Source organism: Salvelinus namaycush, chromosome 31 (genome assembly GCF_016432855.1).
Source record: "Salvelinus namaycush isolate Seneca chromosome 31, SaNama_1.0, whole genome shotgun sequence".
In the NCBI taxonomy this organism is placed as follows: Eukaryota; Metazoa; Chordata; class Actinopteri; order Salmoniformes; family Salmonidae; genus Salvelinus; species Salvelinus namaycush.
In genome coordinates this window covers 37,328,899-37,352,800 of record NC_052337.1, presented here as the reverse complement: position 1 = coordinate 37,352,800, position 23,902 = coordinate 37,328,899, and the positions used below count along the sequence as shown (strand labels likewise).

The following is a 23,902-nucleotide window of genomic DNA, read 5'->3' as shown; positions in this document are numbered from 1 at the left end:
ATGAATATGTAGTCCACACAAATGCCAGGAAGTTTCACTCATTAGTTGAGAAAAAAAGAGAAACCGGTATTGAAGTGTCATGCTTTATTGCGGTCTGTCTTAATCATGATATTTTACAGATTACTGTGCTCTGCCTAAAGTGCTACAGTACAACGCCACAGTGTCTTTAATGGTAGGGTGTCATGGCACAAGATACATACTGTACAGGACATGCATATGCTATATACACAAGGAAGATACACAAAAAAAAATCATTGGATTTGTTAACACCGGGCATGATTTTATCTCAGTTGAAGTGGGCAGTTCTATACATGACTTAAACTAACCCAAATTTACCTTTCATTTAACAAATTAAAAATTATTCACCAGGGTCCACCTGGTCTCAATTCAGAGAACACATTGGATAGAAATAAAGGATGGCAGAGAATTCTAGTCAATAGAATGCCCAGGCCATCCTCATATTTTAGAGTATCTATAGTATTAACCATCCATAATTGTCTAACGAATGACAAGTGCAAAGTAATGTTAGACCAACTAAACTCTACAAAAAAAGTATCAACTGTGCATTACCATCAGTGGAACATTACAGCACCGCTAAGAGTTTACATCTGGAGAGGTTTAGTCGCATCAAAACTCTGGCATTTTAAAATGGCCCTTTGTTGTAGGTTTACAGCAGCAGCCCCACGTTCAAAAAGAGCAACAATGAACCACATTGTTCTTCTTTACAATAGAGACACACTCTAAGATAAAGGCAGACAAACAAAAGACATCTTATTACACAGACAAGTTCAGCTTCCCTTTTTATATTTCAGCTTTTTAACCAGCCGTTTGACGCACTTGATCGGTTGCCCTTCATTAATTCATAGCTAATATATAGAGTTAACCGTTTGACCTATTAAGGTTATTTCATCAACATATCACAGTGTAAAACTGTGAGGTCTCACCTTCATTTTAGGGAAATACCATTAGTAGATGCATACAGCCTGCCGGTCCATAAGGCTGAGTCTATATGCATATGCCTTAGCTCCATTTTTGTTAACGGGGTAGTGTACCTAATAAACTTTGAGTGTCAGTATAATATTAATTTTATATATCTGTATCCATGAGTTTCTAGTGGATAGATCAAGAGAAAATAGCCTAGTTAATGAAAAAAAGCATATTTAATATTAAACACCAATGTTGTTCACTAAATTGATGGTTAACATTTAGGATAATCCTTGACAGCGTTGTCATAATTTTTTATTTTAAAGTGATCTTATTTGATTATTTATTTTACATGTGATAAGGCCACACAGAAGGCCAGAGATTAGACACCTGTGATGTACCCAAATGGGCCACTAGATGTTTTGTAGTAGATTAAATAAAATCCTTGAAAATTACCAAATTCTGGTAGTTTACTGGTAACTTTTAAAATGTTCAGTAATATACCCTCCCTTTGCAACCATGATCATGATACAGTAGTGTTCATCTTTGAGTAACAATACTTCAGAAAATGCATCTCATCAACATATCCATTAATGCTGGGAAACAAACTACAAAATGACTATGAATAGATAAAAATTGTATATATCCACACACACACAACTATTAGAATAATGTTCACAAAATTGAGACGCTTACAAGTTGTACATTTCTGAATCATCCCTTTGTCGTCAAGAGTTAGTAGTAAGTCCTCCAAACTGGCATACAGTAACTCTACCTTGGTTGAAGGTCTGGGTAAAATATTCCATGTATCACTCCTTCTATGACAACATTTGAAAATGTATCTATGAGGAGAAAAAAGTCAAACTGATTTGTTCTATACAATATTATGGTTCCCCTTCAAATGATTAGCTATTGTATTTACATAATTAAATATTACACAAAGAGATCTCACTTTAATATTGCAATGATATTGATTGTCTATTCATGGGCATTGTGAAGATGTGTAAAGATATGTTACCGTGGGTGGATGGGAGCAGGTAGGGGTCTCGCTGGTAGATCATGGTTGGCTGATGGGTCAGTTTACTACAGAGAGACCAGGAAGGAGAAGGATAAGGGGGTTAAGGATCACAAGCCTGATAAAGCCAGACCTCTGACAAAATTATTTACATTTACATTTAAGTCATTTAGCAGACGCTCTTATCCAGAGCGACTTACAAGTACATACATTCATACTTTTTTTTTTTTGTACTGGCCCCCCGTGGGAAACGAACCCACAACCCTGGCGTTGCAAGCGCCATGCTCTACCAACTGAGCCACACGGGGCCCGATAGTGCCGATTATGCCGAATAGTTAGCTATTTTGACATTATACTTTGGAATTAACCTACATCACAAACTACTATAAACTCAAACTATACAAAGGTAAAATCCACCCAAAACCACTCATTCCTTTAATTTACAGTGTTAAATAACACTAATATGTGAGAAGAATATTTTTTGAGAACAAATGTTTCATTTTGGCGTTATAACAAGGTTGGTAGAAGCATGGCGGAAAAAAATAAAAATAAAAAATAAAATCGCTGTGGAAATCCGTTGCAGCTCAAGTCGATTACAAAATCCACAATGCAATGCTCTCTATGGGCTAGCTAGCTAGAAAAAGTAGCTACACACAATATTACCAAAGACAATATCAGCATGTAACGGAGCTAGTTAGCTGTAAAATCGCCTAAACAAACTGCACTACCAATTTAGGAGTATACAATCTCACCATGTTCAACCTGCATTCCTATCACCTTTCTATAATATCTTTATAATATCTCTGGCAACTGCACCATACAATGCACCCTGGACTAAAGAAGCAGACAAATAGGAAAAATGTGCTAGACCCTCCATTAAATTACAAATATCTCGAGGTAGGAATATCACTAAAATATGGTCAATGGCTCATTTGAGAGAAGACATCTTCCCGAGTTATGACATAGGCCAGTATTGAAATTTGACAATGTATGCTATAGGTTTTCGCAATCTAAAAGTCGTATTCCTATTAAGCTTCCAGTGTAGTGAGAGCAACTATTACGGTGCTACGTAATACCGGACGGATTTCTGCCTGTTGAACGCCAATAACACAGATACACATGAAAACATTAAATGACACAGGGAATTGATAGGAACAAAAACAATATAACATTCAAAATGGATTAACCTTTCAAAATCACTTAACAAACCTTGACTCTTCAGATTCCATTTCAAATGACCTTTAATGATAGAAAAACATACAAGACTCAGAATCAGTTTGGGGATTTTTACATAAAAGGCATGAACTCTATTCTTGCGGAGAGGAGAGATGTTCTATATAGGGCACACTGTATAAAAACTCACCCACAACTTTCTGTTTTTGGCAGCGAGGGAAAGTGGCGGATGTTGAGGAAATCTAGGAATATCTTTGGGAGAACTTCATTCTCCATAATTATAGTCTGTTAAATAATGAACACAAGAAACAAAAGCAAATGGAAGAAAAAAATGTATTGTACCATTTTAATGAGCTGTATTGATACAAAATATGGGTTAGAGGAAATAGTCCATGTAAACCTGTAGGTGTTTTCCATTACCTGTAGGTAGAGTTCCAGACCATGTCTTCTCTGCTCCAGAACTTTGGGAACCCAGTTCCGTACATGCTTAGAGGGGATCTCAGGCAGCTTTATGCTCTTCTTCAGCTGAAAGAAGCACATTTCAAATTGAGCATGGTTACAGGGCATGGATTAGGGTAGAGGAAAAATTCAAAGCCTAGCTCAAGCCTAATTCCAGCTATTATGATTTTCATATCCTTCACCCATAGACTAAGGCTATTCCACTAATTATCACCCCACTAACCTAGTCCAGCGGTATAACATTATTGACAATGATGGCTCAGTATATGTTCTGAAAGTATTGTGGGCTCTGTTCTTGCACCAGGAATATACACAAAAGTATGTGGACCCCACTTCAAATTAATGGATTTGGCAATTTTAGCCACACCCGTTGCTGACAGGTGTATAAAATTGAGCACAAAGCCATGCAATCTCCATAGATAAACATTGGCAGTAAAATGGCCTTACTGAAGAGTTCAGTGACTTTCAAAGTCGCAGTCATAGGATGCCACCTTTCCAACAAGTCAGTTTGTCAAATTTCTGCCCTGCTAGAGCTGCCCCGGTCAACTCTACAACAAGTGTAGACTTTACCGTGAAATGCTTACTTACAAGCCCTTAACCAACAGTGCAGTTCAAGAAGAAAATATTTACCAAGTAGACAAAAATAAAAAGTAATAATAAAAAGTAACACAATAAGAATAACAATAACGAGGCTACATACAGGGGGCACCGGTACCGAGTCAGTGGTACAGGCTAGTTGAGGTAATCTGTACATGCAGGTGGGGGCGAAGTGACTATGCATAGGTAACAAACAACCAGCGAATAGCAGCAGTGTACAAAGGGGGGGGGGGGGGGGGGGTCAATGTAAATTGTCCGGTAGCAATTTTATGAATTGTTCAGCAGTCTTATGGCTTGGGGGTAGACGCTGTTGAGGAGCCTTTTGGTCCTAGACTTGGCGCTCCGGTACAGCTTGCCGTGCGGTAGCAGAAAAAACAGTCTATAACTTGTGTGACTGGAGTCTCTGACAATTTTATGGGCTTTCTTCTGACACCGCCTATTATATAGGTCCTGGATGCTCTCGATGGTGCAGCTGTGGAACCTTTTGAGGATCTGGGGGCCCATGCCAAATCTTTTCAGTCTCCTGAGGGGGAAAAGGTTTTGTCGTGTCCCCTTCACGACTGTCTTGGTGTGTTTGGACCTTGATAGTTTGTTGGTGATGTGGACACCAAGGAACTTGAAGCTCTCAACCCGCTCCAGTACAGCTCCGTCGATGTTAATGGGGGCCTGTTCGGCCCTCCTTTTCCTGTAGTCCACGATCAGCTCCTTTGTCTTGCTCACATTGAGGGAGAGGTTGTTGTCCTGGCACCACACTGCCAGTTCTCTGACCTCCTCCCTATAGGCCATCTCATCGTTGTCAGTGATCAGGCCTACCACTGTTGTGTCGTCATCAAACTTAATGATGGTGTTGGAGTCGTGTTTGGCCACGCAGTCGTGGGTGAACAGGGAATACAGGAGGGAACAAAGTACACACCCCTGAGGGGCCCCGGTGTTGAGGATCAGTGTGGCAGACGTGTTGTTGCCTACTATTACCCCCTGGGGGCGGCCCGTCAGGAAGTCCAGGATCCAGTTGCAGAGGGAGGTGTTTAGTCCCAGAGTCCTTAGCTTAGTGATGAGCTTTGTGGGCACTATGGTGTTGAACGCTGAGCTGTAGTCAATGAACAGCATTCTCACATTGGTGTTCCTTTTGTCCAGGTGAGAAAGGGCACTGTGGAGTGTGATTGAGATTGCGTCATCTGTGGATCTGTTGGGGCGGTATGCGAATTGGAGTGGGTCTAGGGTGTCCGGGAGGATGCTGTTGATGTGAGCCATGACCATCCTTTCAAATTACTTCATGGCTACCGACATGAGTGCCACAGGGCGGTAATCATTTACGCAGGTTACCGTCGCTTCCTTGGGCACAGGGACTGCTTGAAACATGTAGGTATTACAGACTCGGTCAGGCAGAGGTTGAAAATGTCAGTGAAGACACTTGACAGTTGGTCCGCGCATGCTTTGAGTACACGTCCTGGTAATCTGTCTGGCCCAGCAGCTTTGTGAATATTGACCTGTTTAAAGGTTTTGTTCACATCGGCTACCGAGAGCTTTATCAGTCATCCAGAACAGCTGGTGCTTTCGTGCATGCTTCAGTGTTGCTTGCCTCGAAGAGAGCATAACAGGCATTTATCTCGTCTGGTAGGCTCGCGTCACTGGGCAGCTCACGTCTGGATTTCCCTTTGTAGTCTGTAATAGTTTTCAAGCCCTGCCACATCCGACGAGCGTCAGAGCCGGTGTAGAAGGATTCAATCTTAATTTTGTATTGACGCTTTGCTTGTTTGATGGTTCGTCTGAGGGCATAGCGGGATTTCTTATAAGCTTCTGGATTAGTCTCCCGCTCCTTTAAAAACGGCAGCTCTAGCCTTTCGCTTGATGCGGATGTTGCCTGTAATCCCCATGGCTTCTGGTTGGGATATGTACGTACAGTCACTGTGGGGACGTGGTCGTTGATGCTCTTATTGATGAAGCCGATGACTGAGGTGGCGTATTCCTCAATGCCATTGGATGAATCCCGGAACATATTCCAGTCTGTGCTAGCAAAACAGTCCTGTAGTGTAGCATCTGCGTCATCTGACCACTTCCATATTTAGCGAGTCACTGGTACGTCCTGCTTTAGTTTTTGCTTGTAAGCAGGAATCAGGAGGATAGAATTATGGCCATATTTGCCAAATGGAGGGCAGGGGAGAGCCTTGTATGCATCTCTGTGTGTGGAGTAAAGGTGATCTAGATTTCTTTCACCCCTGGTTGCACATGTGACATGCTGGTAAAAATTTGGTAAAACTGCATTAAAGTTCCCGGCCACCAGGAGCGCCGCTTCTGGGTGAGCATTTTCTTCTTTGCTTATGGCCTTATAGAGTTGGTTGAGAGCGGTCTTAGTGCCAGCTTCGTTTTGTGGTGATAAATAGACGGCTACGAATAATACAGATGAGAACTCTCTTGGTAGATAATGTGGTCTACAGCTTATCATAAGATACTCTACCTCAGGCGAGCAGTACCTCGAGACTTCTTTAATATTAGACATCACGCACCAGCTGTTATTGACAAAAAGACACACACCCCCACCCCTCGTCTTACCAGAGGTAGCGTCTCTGTTCTGCCGGTGCATGGGAAATCCTGCTAGCGCTATATTGTTCGTATCTTCATTCAGCCATGTCTCGGTGAAACATAAGATGTTACAGTTTTTAAATGTCCTGTTGGTAGGACAATCTTAATTGTAGGTCATCAATTTTATTTTCCAATGATTGCACGTTAGCGAGAAGAATGGAAGGCAGTGGGAGTTTACTCGTTCGCCTCCGGATTCTCAGAAGGATGCCCGATCTGCGTTCTCTTTTCCCGGCGTCTTTTCTTCACGCAAAAGGCGTGGTTCCAGTGAAAGCAGGATATCCTTCTCGTCAGACTCGTTAAAGGAAAAAGTTTCTTCCAGTCCGCGGTGAGTAATCACTTTCTGATGTCCAGCAGTTCTTTTCGGTCATAAGAGACGTTAGCAGCAACATTGTGTACACAATAAGTAAAAAAATAAGTTACGCAAAAAATATTACAAATTGGTTGGTAGAATGTAAAACGTCAGCCATGTTCTTCGGGGCCATCTTAGAATGGCGTGTTGTTATTGTGAAGTGGAAACATCTAGGAGCAACAACGGTGATAGGCCACACAAGCTCACAGAACGGGACCGCCGAGTGCTGAAGTGCGTAGAAATCATCTGTCCTCAGTAGCAACACTCACTACCGAGTTCCAAACTGCCTCTGGAAGCAACGTCAGCACAAGAACTGTTCATCGGGAGCTTCATGAAATGGGTTTCCATGGTCGGCTGGAGTGGTGTAAAGCTCGCCACCATTGCAGTGGAAAAGCGTTCTCTGGACTGATGAATCATGCTTCACCATCTGGGTTTGGCGGATGCCAGGAGAATGGTACCTGCCCCAATGCATAGTGCCAACTGTAAAGTTTGGTGGAGGAGGATTAATGATCTGGGGCTGTTTTTCATGGTTTGGGTTAGGCCCTTAGTTCCAGTGAAGGGAAATCTTAACGCTACAGCATACAATGACATTCTAGACGATTCTGTGCTTCCAACATTGTGGCAACAGTTTGGGGAAATCCCTTTCAGCATGACAATGCCACCTGTGCACAAAGCGAGGTCCATACAGAAATGGTTTGTCAAGATCGGTGTTGAAGAACTTGACTTGCCTGCACAGAGCCCTGACCTCAACCCCATCGAACACCTTTGGGATAAATTGGAATGCCGACTGCGCCCAACATCAGTGCCCAACCTCACTAATGCTCTTCTGGCTGAATGGAAGCAAGTCCCCGCAGCAATGTTCCAGCATCTAGTGGAGAGCCTTCCCAGAAGAGTGGTGGCTGTTATAGCAGCAAAGGGGAGACCAACTCCCTATTAATCCCCCATGATTTTGTAATGAGATGTTCAACAAGCTGGTGTCCACATACTTTTGGTCATGTAGTGCAAGTCAGTGGTACACAAACTCACTATTTTATGCAGATTATGGAATTCACTGTAGCGTTTCTCCACTGTATGCTGTCTACCATTCATTAGCACCTCAATTTTAAAGACCTGGTGATGAAAAGAAACAGTCATCATGGTTATGAAATGTGAACGTACAGAGAGATATGCCTTGAATCAATTCACAATCGACAGTCATGGCCATTTAAAACAACATTTTTCAACAAAATACATTAATTACACCAAACTGCTCTTTAGTGACTTTGCTATCAAGGAAAACAACCGGGCGGTCAGGGAACGTGTGAAACATCAATCAACTGCTTTAACACGTTCCCTGACCTCCCGGTTGTTTTCCTTGATAGCAAAGTCACTAAAGAGCAGTGTTATCGTCAAAAACGTTTTTACTGTCTGTAAAATTGGTGAAATGGAATGGATCGCGCCAACCGGGTCTTCTCTACTCTCACTCGGTTAAGTCACGTCAAATAAACGTTAGTTGACAGTATTGGTTGACAGTTTGGCTTGAGAGTCGCTAACAATACTCAAAGTTAATAAATATGCTATTGGTTTGTTTTCAACCATTTGTTGCAAATTTGCAATGTTAGCTATGATTGTTGTTTTGCGGAGGCTTACTGGTGAATACATTCAAGATCTTACCGTGTACCCTTTCTCCATCGGATTGTCCTCTGAGCGGAACGATGGAATGGAAATCCTGACGTTATGCATTTTGGCAAAACAAACCCGAACCTAAATGCATAAAATCCTGAGTTATATATTAACTTGCAGACACATAGGGAGGCTTTGGTAGCTAGCCACGGCTAGTGTTGGAATGGATTCTTCTTCTTGTTTCTGTAGAGTATGGAAGTGGCAAAAAAGTCACACTGCTCCCATCTACTGGGGTGGAAAGTTATTACAAGGCGAGACTACCAATATGTTTCTAAAATCAATCAACTGCGTGAAAACCTGCTTAAAAATCTATATTTAAAAAAAACAAAATCACAATGAATGTCACAATTATTTATTCAAGTAGATTTTCTGGAATAAATCAAAACGTTGCAGCTATATCTTCTTTCATTGCATAAATATCAAACAAAACAGGATAAAAGAGACCGCTAGCAGACTAACCATAAGCACAAGCATTTCACAACACAAATAATGTTTTAGAGCACGGGCGCAGTATGTACTTGCTTATATCTAATAATTTTCAAACCCTTTGGGTCATACAAATAATCTAAAGTGACCTTGAATTTAAGTTGTAAACATACAGTTGAAGTCGGAGGTTTACATACACCTAGGTTGGAGTCATTAAAACTAATTTTTCAACCACTACACACATTTCTTGTCAACAAACTATAGTTTTGGCAAGTCGGTTAGGACATCTACTGAGTGCATGACACAAGTCATTTTTCCAACAATTGTTTACAGACAGATTATTTCACTTATAATTCACTGTATCACAATTCCAGTGGGTCAGAAGTTTACATACACTAAGTTGACTGTGCCTTTAAACAGCTTGGAAAATTCAGAAAATGATGTCATGGCTTTAGAAGCTTCTGATAGGCTAATTGACATCATTTGAGTCAATTGGAGGTGTACCTGTGGATGTATTTCAAGGCCTACCTTCAAACTCACTGCCTCTTTGCTTGACATCATGGGAAAATAAAAAGAAATCATCCAAGACCTCAGAAAACAAATGTGTATACCTCCACAAGTCTGGTTCATCCTTGGGAGCAATTTCCAAACACCTGAAGGTACCACGTTCATCTGTACAAACAGTAGTACGCAAGTATAAACACCATGGGACCACGCAGCCATCATACCGCTCAGGGAGGAGATGCGTTCTGTCTCCTAGAGATGAACGTACTTTGGTGCGAAAAGTGCAAATCAATCCCAGAACAACAGCAAAGGACCTTGTGAAGATGCTTGAGGAAACAGGTACAAAAGTATCTATATCCACAGTAAAACAAGTCCTATATCGACATAACCTGAAAGGCCGCTCAGCAAGGAAGAAACCACTGCTCCAAAACCGCCATAAAAAAGCCAGACTACGGTTTGCAACTGCACATGGGGACAAAGATCATACTTTTTGGAGAAATGTCCTCTGGTCTGATGAATCTAAAATATAACTGTTTGGCCATAATGACCATCGATATGTTTTGAGGAAAAAGGGGCAGGCTTGCAAGCCGAAGAACACCATCCCAACCGTGAAGCACGGGGGTGGCAGCATCATGTTGTGGGGGTGCTTTGCTGAGAGAGGGACTGGTGCACTTCACAAAATAGATGGCATCATGAGGAAGGAGAATTATGTGGATATATTGAAGCAACATCTCAAGACATCAGTCAGGAAGTTGAAGCTTGGTTGCAAATGGGTCTTCCAAATGGACAATGACCCCAAGCATACTTCCAAAGTTGTGGCAAAGTCAAGGTATTGGAGTGGCCATCACAAAGCCCTGACCTCAATCCTAAAGAAAATTGTGGGCAGAACTGAAAAAGCGTGTGCAAGCAAGGGGGCATACAAACCTGACTCTGTTACACCAGCTCTGTCAGGAGGAATGGGCCAAAATTCACCCAACTTATTGTGGGAAGCTTGCGGAAGGCTACCCAAAGTGTTTGACCCAAGTTAAACAATTTAAAGGCAATGCTACTAAATACTAATTGAGTGTATGTAAACTTCTGACCCACTGGGAATGTGATGAAATAAATAAAAGCTGAAACAAATCATTCTCTCTACTATTATACTGACATTTCATATTCTTAAAATAAAGTGGTGATCCTAACTGACCTAAAACAGGGAATTTTTACTAGGATTAAATGTCAGGAATTGTGAAAAACTGAGTTTAAATGTACTTGGCTAAAATCTATGTAAACTTCCGACTTCAACTGTTCAAGCTACCTGTAGCAAGCACATGTAAATAATAATATTAACAATAACAGGGTGAAAGGGATGAGATGTTTGATGATATGTTTGACATAAAACACATAAAATGATGAGGGAAATGGCATGGTTGAAAAATCAGCATCTTACTATGCGGTACATTCTGTGCTCTTAATGAAGATGGATTCCATACAATGTGGTGCTGAATATTGTGTAATTGATATGTAAAAACAAGCAATTTTTCGCTCTCACTGAGCTTTGAACGTCTGAAATTCCATTTATTTGATTTACACCATTTAAAACCTGTCTAAACTATTGTAATGTAGTATACTTTCAATTTGAAACCTATAAATTCAATTAATAGTTTATTGCACTTATAAAATGGCTTTAGAAAAACATGTTTAACTTAGGCATAACATGAACCTCTGAGTTTTGGTTTACGTTCACCTGAAAAACGAAGGCCAACTTGACAAGAGTGTAACCATTCTTACACATTTTCAGTTAGCCATGTGTGCCCACATTTTGTTCAAGACTTTTTCTTGGCTGTCATGGAGTTTTTACAGAAATGCTTCTCAGTGGTTTGGAGAATGACTTCCCCCTCTTAATATCTGAGAAGAAAAGAAGAAAGCATTTCGTCACAGCATAATATATCTTGTAATGTGAGTTATGATTAATCACGTGTTGAAGCATCATGGGCCCGTTTCCCAGACCTACGCCTACTCCTGACTCCTGCACTAAAAAACATGCACAATAGTTTGTAGAATGAGATGAGGAGTTTCAAGACTCACTGTGAGACGTGACATCCTGACACATAGGCGTAGTTGCCAGTATAGCGAACCTCACAGCGCACAATGTTGTTGCTGTAGTCAGACTCTGGAACCTGATAGCTGGGGTTCACACTGATCTAAAACACAGAAAGAAAGGGGTGAGAGTACAAATGTTTCATATTTCATAAAGACAATGAAAATGTGGTCTAAAACAGTTGCAACAGAGTCGCAACAGGGGAAGGATAAACATTGATTCCGAACACAGTCAAGGCATTTCAAATCAGCCTTTTTGCTTCTCAGAGCTGGTGTTTGAATACCTTGGGACACGTTGTTCAGCACCAAAGTGCCAATAATGTCATCTGTTTTTGTGACAAACCTTCAGGACGTAGTTCCCAGGTTTCACATCTGTAATATCGATCCACTGGCAGTCGATGTCTGCGTTATAGGTATCATAACATCCTGGACTCAGGCCCTATGATTAGACAACAGTAAGCAGCCCTCTCATGCCATTACAGACAGAGTATTCAACTGTAAGTAAGCATCTCTGCTGGATATCATAGCCTGGTACTGAACAGCAATACAAGCTACAGAAAAATAGTAAAAGTTGGATATCCCTTTGATTCGATTGGTCAACATGACATAAAGCAACACGTGTTGTGTCGGTAACCTGGGTGTGTGAGGTGCAGGCAAAGCGTCTGTAGTAGCCGTAGTCACAGGAGCTGTCCTCCAGGCAGAAGCTGGCCTTGTGTCCCTCAGCCACACTCCTCCCACCGGAATCCAGCAGGTCATAGTGGCTGAACTCATCCATGCTGTGGTAATGCCTGGAGAGAAGCAGGACAATGGAGTTTGATCAGTGTTTAAATAACTGATTCAATCACTTTGTCATCACTTTGGCTGGCATTCAATCAAACATGTAGGTAGAAAAGTGAGAAAAAAATGTTGTTCCAATGCAGAGAAATACATCAAATCAAATCAAAGTTTATTTGTCACGTGCGTCGAATACAACAGGTGTAGACCTTACAGTGAAATGCTTACTTAAAGGATCCTAACAATAGTGCAAAAAAGGTATTAGGTGAACAATAGGTAAGTAAAGAAATGAAAACAACAGTAAGAAGACAGTGAAAAATAACAGTAGCGAGGCTATATACAGTAGCGAGACTATAAAAATAGCGAGGCTACATACAGACACCGGTTAGTTAGGCTGATTGAGATAGTATGTACATGTAGATATGGTTAAAGTGACTATGCATATATGATGAACAGAGAGTAGCAGTAGCGTTAAAGAGGGGTTGGCGGGTGGTGGGTGCGTTAAAGAGGGGTTGGCGGGTGGTGGGTGGTGGGTGCGGGACACAATGCAGATAGCCCGGTAAGCCAATGTGCAGGAGCACTAGTTGGTCGGGCCAATTGAGGTAGTACGTACATGAATGTATAGTTAAAGTGAATATGTATATATGATAAACAGAGAGTAGCAGCAGCGTAAAAGAGGGGTTGGGGGGGCACACAATGCAAATAGTCCAGGTAGCCATTTGATTACCTGTTCAGGAGTCTTATGGCTTGGGGGTAAAAACTGTTGAGAAGCCTTTTTGTCCTAGACTTGGCACTCCGGTACCGCTTGCCATGCGGTAGTAGAAACAACAGTCTATGATGGGGGCGGGGGTTTTTGACAATTTTTAGGGCCTTCCGCTGACACCGCCTGGTGTAGAGGTCCTGAATGGCAGGCAGCTTAGCCCCAGTGATGTAGTGGGCCGTACGCACTACACTCTGTAGTGGCTTGCGGTCGGAGGCCGAGCAAATGCCGTACCAGGCAGTGATGCAACCAGTCAGGATGATGCTCTCGATGTTGCAGCTGTATAACCTTTTGAGGATCTCAGGACCCATGCCAAATATTTTTAGTTTCCTGAGGGGGAAAAGGCTTTGTCGTGCCCGCTTCATGACTGTCTTGGTGTGTTTGGACCATTCTAGTTTGTTGGTGATGTGGACACCAAGGAACTTGAAGCTCTCAACCTGCTCCACTACAGCCCCGTCGATAAGAATGGGGGCGTGCTCGGTCCTCCTTTTCCTGTAGTCCACGATCATCTCCTTAGTCTTGGTTACGTTGAGGGATAGGTTGTTATTCTGGCACCACCCGGTCAGGTCTCTGACCTCCTCCCTATAGGCTGTCTCGTTGTTGTCGGTGATCAGGCCTACCACTGTTGTGTCGTCTGCAAACTTAATGATGGTGTTGGAGTCGTGCCTGGCCATGCAGTCGTGGGTGAACAGGGAGTACAGGAGGGGACTGAGCACGCACCCCTGGGGGGCTCCAGTGTTGAGGATCAGTGTGGCAGATGTGTTGCTACCTACCCTTACCACCTGGGGGCGGCCCGTCAGGAAGTTCAGGATCCAGTTGCATTGGGAGGTGTTTAGTCCCAGGATCCTTAGCTTAGTAATGAGCTTTGAGGCTACTATGGTGTTGAACGCTGAACTCTAGTCAATAAATAGCATTCTCACATAAGTGTTCCTTTTGTCCAGGAGGGAAGGGCAGTGTGGAGTGCAATAGAGATAGCATCATCTGTGGATCTGTTTGGGCGGTATGCAAATTGGAGTGGGTCTAGGGTTTCTGGGATAATGGTGTTGATGTGAGCCATTACCAGCCTTTCAAAGCACTTCATGGCTACGGACGTGAGTGCTACGGGTCTGTAGTCATTTAGGCAGGTTGCCTTTGTGCTCTTGGGCACAGGGACTATGGTGGTCTGCTTGAAACATGTTGGTATTACAGACTCAATCAGGGACATGTTAAAAATGTCAGTGAAGACACCTGCCAGTTGGTCAGCACATGCCCTTAGCACACGTTCTGGTAATCCGTCTGGCCCCGCAGCCTTGTGAATGTTGACCTGTTTAAAGGTCTTACTCACGACGGCTACGAAGAGCGTGATCACACAGTTGTCTGGAACAGCTGATCCTCTCATGCATGCCTCAGTGTTGCTTGCCTAGCATAGAAGTGATTTAGCTCATCTGGTAGGCTCGTGTCACTGGGCAGCTCGCGGCTGTGCTTCCCTTTGTAGTCAGTAATAGTTTTCAAGCCCTGCCACATAAGATGAGCATCGGAGCCGGTGTAGTATGATTCAATCTTAGCCCTGTATTGACGCTTTGCCTGTTTGATGGTTCGTCGCAGGGCATAGTAGGATTTCTTGTAAGCTTCCGGGTTAGAGTCCCGCACCTTGAAAGCGGCAGCTCTACCCTTTAGCTCAGTGCGAATGTTGACTGTAATCCATGGCTTCTGGTTGGGGTATGTACAGTCACAGTGTACAGTCACTGTGGGGACGACATCCTCGATGCACTTATTGATAAAGGCAGTGACTGATGTGATGTACTCCTCAATGCCATCGGAAGAATCCCGGAACATGTTCCAGTCTGTGATAGCAGAACAGTCCTGTAGTTTAGCATCTGCTTCATCTGACCACTTTTTTAGAAACCGAGTCACTGGTGCTTCCTGCTTTACTTTTTGCTTGTAAGCAGGAATCAGGAGGATAGAGTTGTGGTCGGATTTACCAAATGGAGGGCGAGGGAGAGCTTTGTACGCGTCTCTGTGTGTGGAGTACAGGTGATCTAGAATTTTTTTCCCTCTGGTTGCACATTTAACATGTTGATAGAAATTTGCTAGAACTGATTTAAGTTTCCCTGCATTAAAGTCTCCGGCCACTAGGAGCGCCGCCTCTGGGTGAGTGGTTTCCTGTTTGCTTATTTCCTTATACAGCTGACTGAGTGCAGTCTTAGTGCATTTTATACGGTTTCAGGTACAGGTCCAGTCAATGAGGCTGAGACCTACAATATCAGTTGTACAAAAACAAGCTGCAGGATGTAGGTCAATATGTACCCCATACTTGATGTTGGTACAGTATGTGACTTACTTCAGAGTATAGCTATGAGCTGAGGTAATGTGAAATGCAGACTTCTCTGGAATCAAGATACTTTTGAATGTATTCATTATGACAAGGTTAGAGACTTTTCCCTCTGAAGGTTCTGGCTACACATCCAGCATCACATTCCTCATATGCAGCAGAAGTTATGGGTTGGAGTCAAATATTTTGAAGTGGAAATTGGAGTCAAAAACATTGACATAGACTTTTGCATTGCTACATATTGCCAGACAAATCTGTCTGATGAGACCAGTATGTTGATGATAAAAATATGGACATTAATCCACTCTGTGTGTGAGAGAGAAGAAATAAGAAAGAGTGAAAGAAAACAGAGTGTTGGTGTAACTGGCAGACAGAGACGGAGACAGAGAAACACACATTTCCAGAGCGAGGTGGAAAGGCATATAGACAAACAGACATTGAGAGAGACTCACTGGTGACAACTGTGCCATTCCCAGGAGTAGCGCGGTCTGCTTGGCAGGAAGTCAGCCGTCCCTTGGTTCTTCACACGTTGTGGGAACCTCAGCAGCATCCGGGTGTCATAGTCTCTGGCGCTGTAAGCCGAACTGCCCCCCCAAAGGAACATCAACAATACACTTGAATACAGAACTGAATACAGATCTGAATACACTTTGGACACAGAATGGGATCGAGTGTATTTATAAGCCATATACACTCTACCTCCTTTTTAAGAAAGTGTATGATCTTACATTTCTGGGAAAGGTTTGGAAGACGTGCTTCTACACCTGCATTACTAGCTGTTTGGGGTTTTAGGCTGGGTTTCTGTACAGCACTTCGAGATATTAGCTGATGTACGAAGGGCTATATAAAATAAAATTGATTGATTGATTGAAGAGGGGGGAGTGGTTCCTTTCAAAAAGGATATGGCTGTTTGGGTTAGTTTTGATAATGAGTTTACAGTCTGGCTAGTGATGATTTTTCCACGTAAACTGCAGAGCGTTTAAATTATTTGTTGAATTCTACCACTCCACCCAACTGGTGGCAGGATTCTTTTTATCCACAAAATGCATCCCACTGGGCACACCATGTCATTTCAACATGGACATTTGGGTAATATTTCATTGAGATGTTGATCAATGAGATTTCAACCTTTATTCACCCACTCAAAAATACAAACAGAAGTTTGCTGAATTCCCAATGTGTTATCACAATGCTTTCAACCATCTAAAAGCACAACCAAATTCCAATAGAAAAACAACGTTTGATTTTTGGTTTAGTTGTCATTTAAATGTGCTATCACTGCACTTTCAACCATTTAAAAGCACAACAAAGTAAAATGGTAATACAATGTCAGTTATTACAACAACTTAAAGGGACAGTTCACCCAAATTACAAAATGACACATTGGTTTCCTATCCCTGTAAGCAGTCCAAGGACAAGCTATTACAGCAATTCATGCTTTGGTTTATTGTCCCTGGCACTGTTATATCGGTCCCATGACTTGAATGGGATTTGTGCAACAAATGCTAAAATGTTAGCATGTGGAAAGAGTGCCAGGGAAACTAAACCAAAGCATGAATTACTTTCATAATGATTGCTGTCATACAGTGGTCACCAAGTCAAGATCAGTTTCTGAGTCAAAATGCAAGCTGAGATATAATGCTAAGATTTTTATTTTACATAACTTAAAAAACGTAAGCCTATGAAACATTAACCTATTTAAAACAGTTCTATAGCAATGAGGTTTGTGCAGTACGCTATAGGCCCAATATATTATCACTGCATATTGGCTTTGCTTGAAATGCCCTGCCAATGCGTTGTAGTTCACACAATTTTTTAAAATTACATTTCAAATTTGAGGAAGGCTATATGATCACATTGGTAATAGATCAGTTGTTGTATTACTTGTGAGGCACAGCTGTGTGAGCGTACATTTTAATATTTACTGGGCTGATGATGCCTGCATCTGATGGTCAGTCTCAGCAGAGGGAGAGAATAGGAGACTCGAGTCCGCCCCTCAACGTCCCTCCGCTCTCCCTTTCCTTTGCTGACACTGACCAAAAAGTGTATCTTCCAGCTGATGGCGAAACTCGAGTCCCACCGCATTATTCCTGCCTCATGCACAAATTCATGGTGTTACTCCTATGAACAGAGAAAGTGAAATATTCATCTAATAATAACGCAAACCTATCTATACACTTTCCTACTCATTACAGCTGCAGTGTTGGTGGTAGTGCGAGTGGAAGTAGGAAGAACCCGCATTTTGATAGCCTATAAAAGTGTTGGATAAAAAGTGTTGACAGTGCTGAGTAAGAACTTAAACTCACTCATAAAACAGCAGCTATTTGCTATGTTCGTTGACAGTCTCTCTCTAGTCATGGTTTTAAAAGATTTGAAATCTAACAGTGACAACTTTGCTGTAGCTTTCTTTAAGCCTGCTACTTTACAGACATGGTAATCTGAGCCATCCGATTGGCCAGCGGTAGGCCTATAGTGCACTTGATTTGCTCTCCGGGCCTGCTGAGAAGGCAGAGTTTGTACCTTCAGACACATGAAATGGTTCAACATTGGATCACTTCACCTACCCGGCGCGCAGGGCAGCTGAATTGGGTGCATCTACCGCCAAGAGCGCGAGACAAATACAACAAAAAAAACAGGAACCCAAGGCGTTATCTTTGTTTTTTTTTTACAGAAATATTTGGCAATCGACTAGGAATGTCTTGGATCGCGATCGACTGGTTGGTGACCACTGGCTTACAGGGTAAGGGAACCAATATGCAATTTTGTAATTTGGGTGAACTATCCCTTTAATGTGGTATCACTGTGCTTCATCTAATAGCACAACCAAATGACCTGTATAGCAGTTGAGATTAATTTAAAACTATATAGTGCAAGGGATCAATGCTGTTCAAGATTATGCACAGATTATTACAGAAATTGTGAAGATCTCTACAGACCTACAACCTTTGAATGCTATCTTGAACATGCACACCTTCTATGATTACATAAGACATTTATTGTCACGAATCCCGCTTCCTGAGTCTGTTTTTGCCTGTGTTCTGTCCTGGAGTGTTTTTCCGGTGTCCTGGAACGCACCCTGTCTGGTTGCCGGGAGACGTAGCTAGTTGGGAGATCTCTGATTACCCGCACCTGTGTCCCATCAGCTATCTGCACACCTGGTCCTGATCATCACCCCTCCACTTCATAAGCTCTGACCTGACATCCATTCCCTGCCGGATCGTTAGCCATGAACAGTATGTTGTGCCAGCGTATCAGCCTCCAGTTTGATAGAGTTTGTTTTGTTGTTTTGTACGTCTTGTTTGCCTTGAACTTACCTCCGTTTTGTTAAAAAATACTCACCTTCGTCCTAATCTCCTTGTCCTGGTCTGCTTCTGGGTTCTACTTTAGAAAACCGTGACATTTATAGTTACAGTAGGCTAACCTCAAAATGTGGTCATGGATGTGTTACTCATTTTAAGGTAGAATAAATACTGTTACATTCGTTTTTGTAAGAGCCTCAATTTAAGGCTATTTTCTGTATTACAAAAATATTATTGAATTGTGTCTTGTTGACAACACTACCAAATACCAACATTTAAAGGATATCTAATGCTTGGATAGTTTAATCTGAGCCACTGGCTTAATCCTATTCTTTTTCTTTTATTTTTGGTTTACTTGGAGACTTGAATCCAACATATTTGTTAACCTTTCACGAGTATCAACCCCGTATCCGGGATCACCCCCCACCCCCCCCACACTGATTAGCATCGCTAGCATAGCTTCACAAGTAAATAGTAGCATCTAAATATCATTAAATCACAAGTCCAAGACACCAGATGAAAGATACAGATCTTGTGAATAAACCCATCATTTCTGTTTTTTAAAATGATTTACAGGGAAGACACAATATGTAAATCTATTAGCTAACCACGTTAGCAAAATACACCATCTTTCTTTGTCCACCATTTTCTCTCTCCACCACTAGCTATCACCAATTCGGCTAAACTAAGATATTGATAGCAACAAACCAAGAAAAAAACTCATCAGATGACAGTCTGATAACATATTTATGGTATAGGATAGGTGTTGTTAGAAAAAAGTGCATATTTCAGGTAGAAATCACAGTTTACAATTGCACCGACCATCACAAATCGACTAGAATTACTAGATAGAGCAACGTGTATGACCAATTTACTCATCATAAAACATTTCATAAAAATAGACAAAGCATAGCAATGGAAAGACACAGTTCTTGTGATTTCAGACCATATTTCAGATTTTCTAAGCGTTTTTCAGCGAAAACACAATAAATCGATAAGTTAGCATACCACATGTGCAAACGTTAGTAGAGCATGAATTCAAGGCAAAGGGAGCTATAACGTTATCATCGCCAAAATATATTAATTTTTTCACTAACCTTCTCAGAATTCTTCCGATGACACTCCTGTAACATCATTTTACAACATACATATACAGTTTGTTCGAAAATGTGCATATTTAGCCATACAAAACCGTGGTTATACAATGGAAATAGTCACAACTCAAGCATCAAAATGAGGGACGTCAGCTTTCAGAGTGATCTAGTTTAATCGAAAGCTAATCATATACTTGACTAAAAAATACAGAGTTGACAGGAATCGAAAGACAAATTAGTTCTTAATGCAACCGCTGACTTACATTTTTAAAATTATCCTTACTTTTCAATACAGGGTTCGCCAAGTGAAGCTATACCAAACAAAATGGCGAAATATGCGTTTAAAATATTTCGACAGAACAACGATTTATCATATTAAATATTGCTTACTTTGAGCTGTTCTTCCATCAGATTCTTGGGCAATGTATTCTTTCTTGGGTTTAATCTTCTTTTGGTCGAAAGATGTCCTTTGTCCGTCTAAATGCCCGCTAACGTTCGACCGGGACCCCGAAATGTGCCCGGTGCTTCACATAGAAATGCATCAAAATCGCACTAAACGGATATAAATTTCTATAAAACGGTTTAAATTAACTACCTTATGATGTTTCTAAGTCCTATATCGAATTAAATTACAGACGGATACATTTCAAGTTGATAACCGAGCCTGTGAAAATGGCATCCGGAGGTCCCTTCCTGCGCAATGGTCAGAGTCGAAAGGGGGGCTACCCTCACTCCTTGGCCTTTTATAACCTCTGAGAGCTACGCAGAAAGCCCATTCCACTTCTCATTGGTTACTGACATCCAGGGGAAGGCGGGTGCAGTTCGTGTCGTTCCATAGGATAGACAGAGACCTTAAAAACTGATCTGAAACCAGAGCTTCGCTCTCAGACCTTTCACTGTCTGTCATGGATTTCGCTGTAGAAAGAGTTCTGGGTCACCCACAGACATCATTTCAACGTTGTATGAAACTAGAAAGTGTTTTCTATCCAATAGAATTAATAATATGCATATTGTACGAGCAAGAATTGAGTACTAGGCAGTTTAATTTGGAGACGACAAAATGCTAATTCGGAACAGCACCCCCTGTAGTCGCAAGAACTTGTCAAAAAGTTAATAGGCTATTTAATGTATTGCAGAAGTGATATTGTGTTTGGTTGTCAACAAATTCCAGTATGTCTACAAATTAATAATTTATATGTTGGATTCACATCTCCATCTCAACCAAGAATCACAGTTAAAGAAAATGAATAAATCAAATCATACTTTATTTAAAGTACATTTAAAGTTTGATTTCATTTGAGTTAGTCCTATTCACTTAGATTTTTGGTTGCAATGGAGACGTGAATCCAAGATACATAAATTATTAATTTGTAAACAAACTGGAATTGAAGCCAGAATAAATTAGTGGCAGATATGGAGCTATCCAAGCAGACGATACATCTCCTTCAAATGTTGATATTTAGTTGCATTGACAACCAAACACAATTCAATATCCAGTTTGTCTCCATCTCAACCAAAAATATAAGTTAAAGAATAGGACTTAATCTAATCAAACTTTAAATGCACTTTAAATAAAGTTTGATTTGATTTAGTACTATTCTTTAACTTTGATATTTGGTTGAGATGGAGACATGAAACCAACATATTAATGATTAACTTGAAGATTAAATTTGAAATCAACAAATGCTTGAAACCCTAGGCCTATATACACTGAACAAAAACATAAACACAACATGTAAAGTGTTGGTCCCATGTTTCATGAATGAAAATAAAACATCCCAGAAATTTTCCACATGCACGAAAAGCTTATTTATCTTTTTTTTTTTGCACAAATGTGTTGACATCTGTTAGTGAGCATTACTCCTTTGCCAAGATAATCCATTTACCTGACAGGTGTGGCATATCAAGAAGCTGATTAAACAGCATGATCATAACACAGGGGCACCTTGTGCTGGGGACAATAAAAGGCCACTCTAAAATGTGCAGTTTTGTCAGAAAACACAATGCCACAGATGTCTCAAGTTTTGAGGGAGCGTACAATTGGCATGCTGACTGCAGGAATGTCCACCAGAGCTGTTGCCAATTTCTCTACCATAAGCTGCCTCCAACGTCGTTTTAGAGAATTTGGCAGTACGTCCAACCGGCCTCACAACCGCAGACCACGCAAGCCCAGTACAGCCCATTTATACTTAAGTATACTGACACTTAAATATATTTGAGCAATTACATTTACTTTTGATACTTAAAAAACGAATATTTTTACACTTTTACTTGAATCATTTTCAATTAAGGTATCTTTACTTTTACTCAAGTATGACAATTGGGTAATTTTTCCAACTTTGAAATTACGTTGACTTTGATTCAACCAGTTAGCGCCCAGTGGGATGTGTATGCTGCTCTAGGGTAAACCAAAACCGCAAACACTCAAGTGTTACGACTCACACACATTCTGACTCACACCTTGAAGTTGTTGGACAATAACCTTCTCTTTAAATCCCATAGAGTTTGTTCCAATAATACCTTGACAAGCAATTCTCTTCGCTTGCACATCTGAGGTTGTACATAGGAACTCTCTGGACATATGCGGATGCTTGAATGTAGTATGCGTCTGGCACAAGATCAGGCAGACCTAGAGGGGATATATTTGTTTTAATCACAAATTATTGTAATATCAAGAAAAAACTATGACACAGACCGTATCTTTTTAATCTTTTTACAGCTACATGTAGGCTACTGGACAAAATATTCTGGCACTGCAGCAAATGCATTCCAAATTCCAATCCTTCAAACATGCTGTCCAAAAGTCCACAGTCTTACCGTTCTGATGGTAACTTGTGCCATATCCAGGTCTCTCTCTGCGCCTGGGACTCTCGTACACGTCATAGTAATTGTAGTAAGGATTATCTGAATCTGAGGTCTTGTATGGGTTGTAAGGATCATCCCCTGCCATCACGTCTTCTCTTCTCGGCGATGGGGACAGTTTGTCCTGTGTCCCATTCGTCGTGCCATTTGCCTTGGTTTCTGCATGGCCACTTGGATGGACATCCTGATGCTGGCGCCCCTGTCCCCTCGGGGGCCTTGGAACTTGAGGTGGTAGCCAGCGCGGGCGCGCTCCTGCACTGGACACTGTGTGGGTAGACGAGGGAGACTGTCTTGAGGAGTCAGAAGGCTTGTTAGCTTCCCCATCTCTAATGATGGTGACAGGTCTCTCCTGCTCTTTATTGGCGCCTCTTTGCTTTGGTGGTCGATATTCTGAGCCGTGACTCAGAAGGCTAAAAACGTTACCATTGTGCGCCCATTGTATTGTCTGCCGTATACCTGGCACTTGGTTATTTACTTGTCTTGTCTCGGGTGGATGCTGCTGAGATTGGACAGTTTGCAGTATCCAAATGAATAAACATACGTGCGCACACGCATAAAAAATGCCAAATTTACACGCGCCCATAATACAATTAATTCAACTAAATAGATTATGACTAATAATTACAAATATTTTAATTTCTGTGGTCTAGCATTTGTACTTTGAAACTAAAGTACATTAAAGTAAGTCTAATTTACACCAAATTAAATCCTGAAAAACCTGCACCAGTATTGCTATGTTCTCCACGCAACCTCACATCGTTCTGTTCGGAGGTTTGCAGATGCGCTAAGAGTGGGGAGGAGGAGTTGAACATTTGACGTTTCTAATTCGGTTTTTAGACAAGCCCGGTGCTCATGTAATAAATAGACGGAAAGGCTACTTGACACCGACCCTCCAAATGGCTCTGCTCCAGAGTTGGATAACAGAAAACCATGTGTTATGGTTTTTCTTGCACTGTCTGAAGTTATATAACTGTCTGACATAAGGCTTGGTTTAATGTAATTAGAAAGAGGGGAGGATGTGTAGCCTAAAAACT

At 41.5% G+C, this 23,902-nt stretch overlaps 2 protein-coding genes across 3 annotated transcripts; both read right to left on the bottom strand.

The window, feature by feature from the left end:
* Positions 1 to 69: 69 nt before the first annotated feature.
* On the bottom strand, positions 70 to 8,932 carry LOC120025883 (sorting nexin-24-like). Of its 2 annotated transcripts, XM_038970596.1 has the most exons (7): positions 8,751 to 8,930; positions 8,124 to 8,207; positions 3,533 to 3,637; positions 3,303 to 3,397; positions 3,149 to 3,178; positions 1,943 to 2,007; positions 70 to 1,766 (listed from the first exon to the last, which is right to left on the bottom strand). In XM_038970596.1, exons 1-7 carry the CDS (start codon positions 8,817 to 8,819, stop codon positions 1,696 to 1,698), a joined length of 519 nt encoding a protein of 172 aa, XP_038826524.1. In that variant the 5' UTR covers positions 8,820 to 8,930; the 3' UTR covers positions 70 to 1,695. The 2 variants fall into 2 exon arrangements, with proteins under 2 accessions (XP_038826524.1, XP_038826525.1); XM_038970597.1 differs by lacking the exon at positions 8,124 to 8,207 and having other exon boundaries at positions 8,751 to 8,932.
* Positions 8,933 to 10,914: 1,982 nt separating this feature from the next.
* Positions 10,915 to 23,595, bottom strand: LOC120026143 (protein-lysine 6-oxidase-like). Its single transcript, XM_038970964.1, has 7 exons — positions 22,824 to 23,595; positions 22,527 to 22,635; positions 16,066 to 16,197; positions 12,403 to 12,556; positions 12,112 to 12,207; positions 11,757 to 11,872; positions 10,915 to 11,576 (listed from the first exon to the last, which is right to left on the bottom strand). Exons 1-7 carry the CDS (start codon positions 23,449 to 23,451, stop codon positions 11,570 to 11,572), a joined length of 1,242 nt encoding a protein of 413 aa, XP_038826892.1. The 5' UTR covers positions 23,452 to 23,595; the 3' UTR covers positions 10,915 to 11,569.
* Between the last annotated feature and the right edge of the window lie 307 nt (positions 23,596 to 23,902).